We start from the raw sequence: 12,264 nt of genomic DNA on the forward strand, positions 1-12,264 counted from the left end.
TCAGTGCCATGGCTTAGGACCCAGAGGGTGGAACAGAGAGCAACAACAGCAGCATCACAGCCTAGTAATGGCAGGTCAAAGCCACAGCTTATGACTCCAGGGATCAGTCACAGAAAAGCAGCAGGTCAGCCCCAGTGATGGCTGATCAAAGCCATGACTTAGAATCCTGAAGGCAGGGCACAGAAAGCAATGACACTTCTAGTTTCACAAATGGCAATGTGCTGTGGCATCCCAGTCCCAGAGAGTGGGGCACAGCATCAACCACAGCAGTTTCACCACAGCAGTAACTCCAGTAAGTCCCTGGTGAGGAGACACAGCAGGGAGGAGACACTCAGTGTTGGTGCAGACTGGGAGTGCTCTGTGGCAAAGTCTACAGATGGCCATGGCAGTGATGAGAGTTACTTGGGTGCTCCTCTCCTTTTCCCATCGGGTATAATCCCTCCAAAGGGGTTCCTCTTTGCACTGAGCTCCTCTGGGCTGGGAGATGGAATGAAGCAGGTAAAATGCTTCTTAGACTTTTCTATGAGGCTGTGCTCAGTATTTGAGCCCTGCAGGGCTTCTGCTGCTTCTTAGTTATAGTCTCAAGCTTTCCCAGAGCTGGTTTGTCTGTTTATAGTTGTTTATTCACTGTTTTTGTGGGGAGACAAGCTTTGGGACCTCCTAGCCAGCCATCTTGCCAATATCAGTCCCTACAGTGAAATTTTTGTTTTATTTCATTTGTTTATTCATTTGTTTGAGAAAGTGGAAAAGAATAAGGAAAGCTAGTAGTGGAGAATAAGTATAAATCCAAACTTTGGTTTGGTGGAAGGGGTAGTTTTATCTATAGTTAAACCTTTGCTAATCAAGTTAATGGTGCAAATAACATAGGTCGTGTTTTGTAGTGTATTTACCTTTTGTTTAAATATTAATCCTCTGCTTTTTAATATTGATTTCTATTCCTTAAAATGTACGATTTATCATGGCCCATAAAAAAGAAGCAACAAACCCATTTAGGATTTAAATTTTTTCTCTAGCTTGTCTATATGAAGATAAGAAAAAAAACATATTTCAAAAATGAAAACTTATGAGTTAATTTCTACCCATCAGTGCCTATAATGCAGTAGGGAGAATATGTGTCAGCTCATCAGGTTGAGATGGACATTCTGGTAGTAGGCCGTAATTTGGAACTGAATGAATATATGAATGTGTAAAATTGGGAGCTAGTTTGATGCTCAATTTAAGAGAAACAAAAAGCCTATAAACTGCAATTGGTCTTTGGAAAAAAAAATAAAGAGTATCTTTGCTGGTAACTTTAGAGATCCTAGCATGTCTAAGGATTTCAGCAAATTCACAGAGGAGCAACTCATAGTTGAGAACAGAGCTTTATTAAATAAAGTTTAAGTGGTATATATCACATAGAAGCTGGATTGTTGGGTTGAAGATGACTGCGTTATTGATTAATTTTTAGTAGTGGGGGAGGTGGTCCCAGCTTTTCCCTGCCGAGGGCTGACTTTTACTAAGTGGGAGTATCTGTAAAGATATAGAAGCAGGGAGTCACTCATAGGATCTGACAGTGGAGAGTAAGCAGGATACAAAGTGTTCATGAGAATGTGGCCTCTGGAAGGCCCTCACACCAAGCAGTGTTTAAATTTAGTTTCAGCATTCACAACACAAACAGAGAGAAATTCATAGTTGACACAAAGATGAGCTGTCCTCATCCATCTTCCTTTAAAGTTGCTTACTCGGGAAAGGATGCCAAATTTGGGATGTTCCCATAATCACCCTCCACAGACAACATACATCCTTTGTACATCAAAAGGAAAAAGCTGTGACTCAGGCTGGAGGACCCCAGGGGATTGGTTTGCCGAAATTGCTCTTCACTAATCACATGCTTGTTTGTCCCTTCTCTATTTTAGAATTGGAATAGGAAGCACTTATTCCAGAAATCTGGGGCAGGTCTAAACTCTGGCTTTCTTGTTAAACGTGGCTACGCGAAGTCTCTCTAGTCTTGTAGTCATTTGCAAACAATAGTGACAAATCATCTGTGAAGGTGAATTGATCTTTGAAAAGTAACCTCTTCAGTACTGGACAGAACCATTTCACATGCCCACCCTGGAAAGATGAAACTTCGTAATTTCTCAGGTGTGCTCAGCCAAGACTCCGTCTTCCCTTGAGCCAAAACTGCTTTTTCAAGCAGGACTCACTTCAACCATTTACCTTTATGAGGAATCCAGCTTGACTCCCAGGTCCATTTATCTCCATGTAAACCATCCCCCCTGCTTTCAATATTATGTTAAAGGTTGTCACTGTGGTTGTAAAATTTCAAACATCAAGGTCAAGAACCTGAAAGTATGACTTTGGCATAAGCCTCTTTAAGGCAACTGTGGTGGGGGATTGCGGGGGAGTGGGGGTGCCGGTGCCGTTTCAAGACCTGAGGCTCCCCTGCCTGCGATTGTGGGAAGACACTCTATCCATTCCTGCAAGTTATTTGCGGCTCTCTGAGGAGCTCATCTAATGCTGTTCCTCAGTGCACACTTGTAGGAGGTAAAGCTGGACTTTTCTAGTCCTTCTTAGAATGTTTGCTTCCATCCAAGCATCCAGTGGCACAAAAAGTCTGATGGTAAATGAGCGAGCTCCCAGACAGAGGTCTGAGGAAGGAAACGTGGAAAGTGCCACTGTTTTCTCATCCTTGAAATGCTGATCTGGAACGAGCTGAAGAGCCACACGACCAGCCTCTGAAGTGTCAGCCTGCGTCCCAAAGCCTGACAACCGTAGTAAATCCTGAATAAGCTGAATGTTTGGAGGAGAGGTTTTGAAGGGAATTGAATTTTATGATGAACAGGAAGTTATGCAGAAAACCGTTTTTGTTTCGCCTCCTGTAGGTAGAGGGCTTTCAGAAAAGCTTGCTTCCACTTTTCTCTCTTTGGGTGTAATTTTAAATGTAATTTAACCATTTTTAGATATAAACTCTTCGGCCCCTCCACAGCATTATCTTACTCATAAAAACTTACTATTTCCTATAACGTGGCTGTTGAAGGTAAATATATTGGACTGGAAGTATGCAAACTCTAGCATCAAAGTTATTAGCCTAAAGGGGAAAAAAACCCTTAATAGGAGATTTTGTCATTTTTCTGCTTTTCTGAAAACAGATTATAGAAAAAAATCCATCTAATTGAAGGTTAAGAATTCTCTGGGTATGACTAGTCCTAGTTTAAATAATGAAAAATGTGGTGAAAAGGGTAATTTTCTTCCTAAGTCCTGGATTTTAGTTCTGTTTCATTCTGGGTTTCATTATGAGACTCAGGGCAAGTCACAAGAGGCCCTGTGTCGTCCAGCTCTTCTCGTGCTGAGCTGTAGAGTGTATCTTACAGGAAGAAAAAAATCGTGCAGTTTTACTTGATTTACTGGAGTACATCATATTATTGCCATTAGTATCCATTTTCCCATTTTCTTTTATGGGAGTATTTTATCCCACTATGATTATTCATACACACTCTATATGTACATGTGTATGTACATAAAATTATGTAAGATTCAAGCTTTCTGTAACGTCCGCAGTGTACAGAACTCCTTAGAGATCACTGTATTTTAGCAAGGAGGAAAGGCCTCTGCTAGTGTTTTGTTTCCAAGCTTTTCACGGAGACTATAAATGAGGCCTGGGAAGGCTCTAACGAGTCAGTAATTTATAGACTATTAAGATAGTTAATTAGAAGTGATTCTTGAGCATATCCAATCAAGAACACATGTTTATAAAGGACAAACAGATTCAACACAACATGTCTCTGACCTAACCAAACCCAATCAATTAACAAAATGGGATCTCTTAGTTTGCATATCTCCCACTCCCCCCAAAATAGAATCGCTAACCACTTGTTAACCACACTGACTTTCTACCAGAGAGAGTGATGGCCCCAGAAATGTTCAGATCCAGCACCCAGTTACAGTGTAGGCAGCAGAGTCTACAAAACAGGAAGAAAGCCCTGCTTGCTTTTTTGCCTCCTTTCCTGGTTTGACTTGATGTGATAATTCATTGCAGATTTCTTTTTCTTTGACAGAGTGCCTACCGCAGGAATGGGATGGCTTTTCTGGCCTGCTGATGGGACTGTGACTGTAACAACAGGAAAGGCAATGTTATATTAAGGTGATTTCTGTTCCCCTCTTTGGAAAAAATAAAATACAAGTTTACCTTCTCTGTATCCTCAGGAGTGGGTTGGTTTGTTGTGACTATCAACTGGCTGACTGCAGCTCTTTTTTCCAGCCCTCTCAATGCTTCGTCTTGTTTACTGGCTGGGCCGTTTAGCTAATTAATGGCAGGATGTTTGGGATAGTGTGTAGGTGGACAAGAATGCAGATCACACAATTTTGAAATTTTAATTTGGAATGGATTTACTGCCCTCAGCTCACATATCTTAAAAGCAGTGTCTTTTCTCCACCACCGTCTCCCGCCCCACCCCCTGCAGTGTTTAGTCTGTGTTTTATTTGATGCATTTTGTAATCCAGGTTTGGGACAAAGGAAACAAAATTAAAAGGACAGTCACTTCTCCCCTGGCACCGTCCCACCAACTTCACTTTGCAACATCTGCTGATTACATATATCCTACTCGTATTTTAGAGACCACTAGTCATTTTATAAACTCAACACTAATCAGAGACATAATCGATCTGATGAACTGTCTGTTCCCATCTTCGCATCCCTTGCCCCCACTTGCAGCGTATGTGTTATCTGTCATGCCTTCTTCCCGAACTTCCTGAGGATCTGCCTGTTGTGCGTGTTCTCCCTCCTCAAGGCCCTCTTCCCTGTCTTCATGTCTCTCCATCCCCTGTCCCTCCAGTCCCCAGGCCCATCACACACACACACACACACGCACGCGCACACACACACACACACACACACACAGCCGTTTAGAAGCAAAATAATCAGAATACGTTGATTAAGAGAAGTTGAGTGATTTGCTTTCTCCCTCTGAAGCATTCCCACAGCTACACTGGGATTGTGGACTGGGTAATTTCTTGCTAGTAGCAACTGAGCTACCCTTCTGGTGTCTCTACTTTTCTCCATTAAATGAGGAACTCAAACTTTTAGAACAAATCAAAATGTAGCAGATGTAATTGTACAGTTCCTGCTTCAACTTGAATTACAAAAAAGGAAGTTATTTCTTTAATTTGGTAGGACTTCTGTGCAATTTTATTTTTATCGTGATTTTTGCACAAACCGAAAGAGCCTTTTGTAAAGCATTAATAAAAACAGAAATAAGAAGCATGAAAGATTTTCCTCCTGTGACCAAATGATCGTGAGTCTCCATTAATATGATTGTGCCATACTGTTGACATTTGTTAACTATCATTTACCTGTTCTGTGTTAGTCCTTCTGGAAAAAATCTTCATGTCAAGAACAAAAAAACGCAGATATATAATACCAAAAAATTGCCAAGGGGTTTTGATGTTCCATCTGTGCTTATTGAAATGTATGATTAAACTTTTCTTTTTATCATCATTCTTATTTTTCTTGGCATCCCTAATCATGGAAAATTATAAGCTTGCAGTAAACAGCCTAACTTTTAAAACGACAGCATTTATTGTATTTGGTTTCGATCTGCCGGGCTTATAGATGTATAAAATTTTTAGGGGCTAATTTTTCACATCAAAATTCCTGCTCTCCCACATTATACATTTTAAAGTATGCACAAGGCAAAAAAACACAGGGTTTAGGTTTTTTTCCCTTCATTTTATTCTACCTGATCTCCTTATAGTCCCAGAGAAGGAAGACTCAACGTACATTTCTCTCAGAAATATGACAGGTCTGTGTTTTTGTTGGTCTGGCATATGTTTGTCTATCTTGAACAGTCTGACAGGTAATTATTTATAAAATCTGGTTTTACCCAGTAAGTCCATATAATAACCTTTCACTTTTCATCATAAGCCAGTGAGCTGAATTTAGAATAAAACAAGGTCATTTATGTCTGTCCCAAACCAGCCTAGATGTCCCCATAATTGCTCAATATTAATATTTTTAATTCTTTTTTTTCTTTTCTACACTTAGCTTCTTTCTCTGACTCTTTCAGCAACACTGAATTTGAAATAAAACTCAGTGAAATAAAATGAAATCAAATTTTCTTAAGCAGCGGGTATACAAAAAAATGTATAGAAGGAAAATCTCAGAAAATGTGACTTCACGATTAAAATGTTAGGTAAAATCATAAAATGTTAGAGCAGAAGAGAGTCTTGGAAATCATTGCAAACAACCATTCATTTTCCCAATGAAAGTATGTAGCCTGGAGAGGGAAGTTAACTTTCCCAAGGTCACTCAGCAGTGGCAGTGACGGCCCAGAGACCAGATCCATGGCCCCTAATTCTCAGGCTACCATTTTGCTCCACCATACTGGATTTGCATAAGATACTCCCAAGTCACATGGAATTTTATGTCATGTTTATCCTAGATGATAACCTACATTTATTTTTAAATGATACTAGTTTGGGCATATTATAAAGCGTAAGTGTTACATTAAAATCTTCAAAGGGACATGGTAAAATTAAATAATCTGTATTATATGTCAGTTATCATCAGTTTTTTGGGTTGTTTTGTTGTTGTTTTTTAAAGATTTTATTTGTCAGAGAGAAAGCAAGGGCAGGAGGAGCAGCAGAGGGAGAGGGAGAAGCAGGCTCTCAGCTGAGCAAGAAGCCCAATGCAGGGCTTGATCCTAGGACCCTGGGATCATGACCTGAGCCAAAGGGAGATGCTTAACTGACTGAGCCACCCAGGAGCCCCTATATATCAGTTTAAAAAAAAAAAAAAAAAAAAAAAAAAGAGGTCTGCAAGCAGGGGAGAAGGAACTAATATACTTTGAGCACCAACTCTGTCAGGAACCTCACCTCTGGGATTTCATTGATCTTCACAGTGATTTCATGAGATAGAGGCTATCAGAAACAAAAACAACCACATCAGGCTCATTTCTAAATCAAATGTGAATACACAAAATAATCTGTATTTTTGTAGCCTTGTGTTTTGGAGATCAAATCTGAAAAAAATAAGTAAAACCCAACAAATCAGTAAAAATAGCCCCTCTTATGGGAAATTGACAGGGCCTCGTAGATTTGAGGGTAAAGGAAATAGAAATATTTCTCCCTTCACTTAAATTGGGAATGTGACGTTCCGAACATGCCATTTTGAGGCCATGTCATTAACCTTCCTGCCTTCACATATTGCAATAGTTAAGATTCAGAAATAATGTTCCAATTTTAGAACCAAGAGTTTTTATTTAAAAACCATCAGAAGCACAAATATTTTTTAAACGGTGTATATAATTCCTGTATCTGGGGAAAATTCTTCATTTATTGCTGTTGTCCTTTGTTTCTATAAAATAATAATCCACATGAATGCTTTTACCACATAGAAGACAAATACACATAAGTGGCGATTCTTGGTCTGAAAGAAGACAAGTTTCCTTGTCTAGAAATTAGAAGGTTTAATTTTATGAAAAAATGTTATATAGTTCCCAAATCAGGTATTTCTTTCCAGTTCATATAACCCCTTGTGTAAAACTGAATCACTACAGAGAAATATTCCCTCCTCTACCCTCCTGGAATTTAGATAGAACCTTCCCAGGTTGCATTTAAAATTCTGCCTTCAACCATGTATACATCTCATAAAATATTTTATGGTTTCCGGTATGCTCTGGCTGAACATTTCATAGTACATAAACACTTCTGCAAATAATAGGAGGGCATCAAGCTGAATGACTGTGTCACGGCAGTGGCTCCCACAGAAAGCTGATTCTCCAGCAATGTATTTTTCTTATTTTTATCTCCTTATTCGAAATCCAAGATAAAACTTTCCGTGCTTTTAGAGTAAAGGGGAGGGGGTGGAGGTAGGCGTGGGACTCTAACAGTGTTCCAGGAGCTGTGTTCATTAAAGCAGAGGCTTTCCACAGAGGCCATCAAGCCAAACTTAAAACAACAAAACCATGCCTGCAGGAATTAGATATGAATGTGATAGCCAAATAAGGGCCAGATGCCTTTCAAAACTCAAATATTTAAAAAAGTCCTATCTCTTAAAGTAAATCTCCATTGTTGGGAGTGATACTGTAGCACTTAAAAAAAAAAAAAAAAAGCCAACACAAGGAACGAGACTTGCATTTGTTTTCTGGAACAAAATATCAGATATTCAAGCCATCATAAGTCATCGGAGCTTTGGCAATTGAAGCATGTTTTAAAACAATTCCTAGAAAGTCACAAAAAACCTACATACAATATTTCATTGTTGGAAACCACTGTAACTCTGTATAGAGCATTATATTCATGTTCCTCCTTCTGCTCATCGCCACCTAATATTCACTATTCCATTTTTTTAAAGGAAAAAAATTACTGGCAATTCTTTATTGGGATATTGGGAAAATCAAAAAATTCTGGGAAAAATCAAGAATCAAGATGATCGCTTATTTAATTTTACTCAAACCAGGTTAACGCTTTGCTTGCTATCAAAATGAGGCTATGTTGTACCAGCGTTTTAAGAATAAGTTTGACATAATAATTACAGCACTCCATTTGCCATCCTGTGTACCAAGTACTTTGTCCGAATTGTTCCATTAGATACTCACAGCCCCTTCGCAGGATGCGCACTGTTACCCCCCCACCCCACCCTCCGTTGCCCACAGGTAGCAGAGAGGAAGCCAGTGGAGCTGGCATTTGTACCCAACGCATTGACCCCCAAGCCCATATCCTTCGCCACTGTTCCACCGCGTGGAGCATGCTCGAGTATAGGTTTCTAATAATGTATTAAAGAGAATTGTTGCTCTGAACCTAGAAGCACTTCTCAATACCAGAAAACTGGTTACAAGAAAATTCCATTTTAACTGAATATTCTTTCTCTAAGGCCAAGTACTAGGTATATAATGGGATATCATATCACATGCCATAGACTATAGTTACGTTGAATGATGCCAAGTCCTCTATAATGTCTTAAATCTAAAGATAAATACATATGATCAATGCACATACTCAGAATCCCTATACAAATTATAAGAAAATCTTCCTCAAAGATCCAAGATCCATGTTTATAAAGCCTCCTTTATGAAGATCAAATTTCTCCAGAAGGCTCTAACTACTTATGCTACAGTTTTATGCTTTCATGCAAGGTATGCTTGTCCTGTTATAAAATAATCCCCATCTTGTGTACATCGTGTTTGCAGTGGCAGGTACAGAGGTACATATGACAACCCCTGAAACTTTGTGCAAATGCCTTTTTTAGTTGTTTGCTTGTTAATGATGACATAGTCATTCTTTCTCCTGGCCAGGGATTGCTGTGCATGTGCTTGGGGGGAATGGCGGACAGGGAGAGAGAAGAAAGTGGAAAGAAACTTGCTGAGCATGATATGAATCAGAAATGATTATTTTCCTCTCTCATCTGTAGTCAGCAGCTTCTCTAATTCAACCCCAGGTCTGCTCTGCCTCAGATCAAGTTACTTGCTGACTTAGGTCCCTTAGGATTCCCAGCTAGCAACGGACCAGCCTACCTGCAGCATTGTTTTCTGAATGGCATGGATTGACTTCATTCAGACCACTTCAAGAAGTTAGTTCACCAGCCAGCACATTGGCCACTTCTTGTCACTTAGCCAAGGTGTCCCTAAGCAGCGGGGAGTGTGTGGCTGGTAGGTTGGCTGGCCACACTTCTATAGATCTGACCCGCGAAGAGACAGTGAGCCCAGACAGATTAGGCAGTTTGTTAGTTATGTGGCAACATAGGCAAGATCAGCATGGTATCAACATCCTGTGTTCCAGGGAGGGGGGCCCAGATGACACCAGACATGAGGGTTGGGGTACTTTACCATGGTCTACCATGCAGCGCCAAGCCTAAATGACAAGCAAGCCGTCCCTTAGCTGACACCTGTTTCCGAAAGGAGGTGTTTCCCCCACGGTATATAGGACATGCTGTTTCCAGCATGAAAAATAAATCTGCCTCCCCTCTCCTAGGTTTTCATGGTGGCCTCCTTCCCTAGCTCTTTCCCATAAAGGTTGTCTCCATGCATGCTACCTTCTGCTTCCTCTGAGCTAATTATGGCCCTCTTGTTCTTTATACTTCCTGTTTGGTGTCACTAATTGTCTCTCTGTGTGTCTCGTAGCCTGCACCAGATTAAGAATTTCTTGAGGGCAAAGTCTTGAGCATGTACCCCCTTGAAATCCCCACATGCACATATTAGGTATTCAGTAAACATGTGTTGGTTGGTTGGTGGAAACAAAATTATTCATTTAAACATAAGCACAGAATTAATTTTTTTTGTTTGGTTAAATGTGTTTAATCTTGTATTGATGCTTGTTTGGCTCAAATCTCATGAACTGTAGATGATCACAGCTTTTTTCTTAAAGACAAATGCAGTGTCTCGGAGAAACCAGAGCCCTCTGGGCATGGGGCTTCTTGGAGCCTGTATGAGTAGGTCACTGTCACTTCAGTCTTATTGGAAGGGATTAGTGACCTCGGAAAGAGAGGTCGCCTCACTCACAGTTGTACTACTAAACCTAGGAACATTTTTGTTCCATCTGCATCTGTACAAACCTGGGAAGGAGTTAGAGACATACTTGCTATTTTTACATATAGCAACATCTTTGAAAATGTGCCAGTTCTCCTACTGGTTTATTTGAAGACAGTGAGCCATTCTACAATGACATTTCCCAAAAGGTAACAGCAGTAATATGTCCACTGAACATAAAGCAAATATGAAGATCTATTTAGCTTGAAAATAATGAGATTTTTGTGAACTGGAAGCAACAGTTTATCACCCAAGAGTAGCTTACAATTAAAACGTCTGGGTTTTTTGTCTCTGTTATTCATTCATTCAGTCAGCCCTTCAGTCATTCCATCATGTAAAAAAAAAAAAAAAAAAAAAAAAATAGCACCCTTGAAAGTTGAAAAATCAACATGAAGTCTGTAATTCCTAAGCAGTGAGCCAGGGACCTGTGCGAGAGTGCAATTCTTGAAAGGGGCCTAGGAGACCACCTACATTAAATTACCTGTAGATTAAATAAACATGTTTTGCCCACGTAGGTGCCACTCTAGTTTTAAATATATACATATGTGCTCATGTGTTTTATAAAATTCGATTCATTTAAAAGGGATCCTGAAATCCTGGTAGCTTTTTGACATGACATATGATTTTTCATTCAAGAGTTAACAAAAGTACAAGTTACAGAATGCGTGGGTCCGTGTCTTTGTGTTAAAAAATGATTCTCAAGCTAAAAAAAAAAAAAAAGCTGTTGCTTTCTGTGCTCTCACAGTAACTTTCATCGGGCTCTTCCGTCCTGTGGTGAATGGATTGGGCCTTCTGAAGATTTTGAGCTGCTGTAACTTAGATTTAAGTGTATAATTTTCCTGTGACATAAAGTATCACCTGAAGTTTTTTTTTTAATATGTCTTATTTTGAGGAAAATTTATGATCTTTTTAACATTAGGAAGTTTCGCTTTTCCTGACATTTTATTGCTTTGCGTATTTGAAACGTTTCAATCCCAGACAATAAATACTATGTGATTATTGTTTTCATATGGATAGGCTATTTCCTCCTGGTTTTTCCCAACCCCTTTTCCCAGTTAATAATACTCAGGAATTTATTAATACTTAACTGTACCATTCAGCTTTTCCAGAATCGTGTATAATGAATGTTAAAAGAGAGACAGGTCTCAAAGAGGGGTAGTAGCGCTTAAAAAGAAATTGAGGGGGCGCCTGGGTGGCTCAGTGGGTTAAAGCCTCTGCCTTCGGCTCAGGTCTGCCATGCTCAGGTCCTGGGATCGAGCCCCACATCGGGCTCTCTGCTCCGTGGAGGGCCTGCTTCCTCCTCTCTCTCTGCCTGCCTCCCTGCCTGCTTCCTCCTCTCTCTCTAAAAAAAAAAAAAAAAAAAAAAAAAAAAATTGAGGCGTGTTTTAGTTGGATTTCAAATGTTTCCTGTTCAGGTGAAGTGAAGATTATATGTATTCCATAAATCATTTTTGTAAACTATCCTAACCAGTGATTGCATTAAATGGTATCTTTTTATATCCTTGTTATGGAAGCGAAACAGATCTCAGCAAAGTAGGTGGATGTGAGCCAAGTAGGGCCACGAGGCCTCAGTGTGGGAAAGCACCCACTTTTAGACCTCTCCTCACGGCTCCCTCCCCTTCTTCAGGTCTTTTGTCAGATGCCACTTTCCCATAAGGCCTTCTCTGCCCACCCTTTCACATACTGAAACCCCAACCTCTGCCCTAGCACCCCATCCCCCTATTCCCTGCCTCCTTTTGTCACCCTAACACCTGCTTATCATTTC

The 12,264-nt window shown here is 40.0% G+C and overlaps 1 protein-coding gene across 6 annotated transcripts in view; it reads left to right on the top strand.

Annotated features, from left to right (window-relative positions):
* SUPT3H (SPT3 homolog, SAGA and STAGA complex component) overlaps nt 1-12,264 on the top strand; it is a 534,939-nt gene that overhangs the window by 507,530 nt on the left and 15,145 nt on the right. For 2 of the 6 annotated variants that reach the window (XR_004383209.1, XM_032862032.1), the window contains exon 12: nt 4,035-4,120. Coding sequence is in view for 5 of the 6 variants with exons in the window: in XM_032862032.1 (XP_032717923.1) it covers nt 4,035-4,076 (42 nt within the window). In the remaining variant the exon portion in view is untranslated. Of the gene's footprint in view, nt 1-4,015; nt 4,176-12,264 lie in introns of those variants that run through there. The other 4 variants (XM_032862033.1, XM_032862029.1, XM_032862030.1 and 1 more) reach the window with 3 other exon arrangements.

Source organism: Lontra canadensis, unplaced genomic scaffold (genome assembly GCF_010015895.1).
Source record: "Lontra canadensis isolate GAN:19392208 unplaced genomic scaffold, GSC_riverotter_1.0 scaffold23, whole genome shotgun sequence".
Lineage (NCBI taxonomy): Eukaryota > Metazoa > Chordata > Mammalia > Carnivora > Mustelidae > Lontra > Lontra canadensis.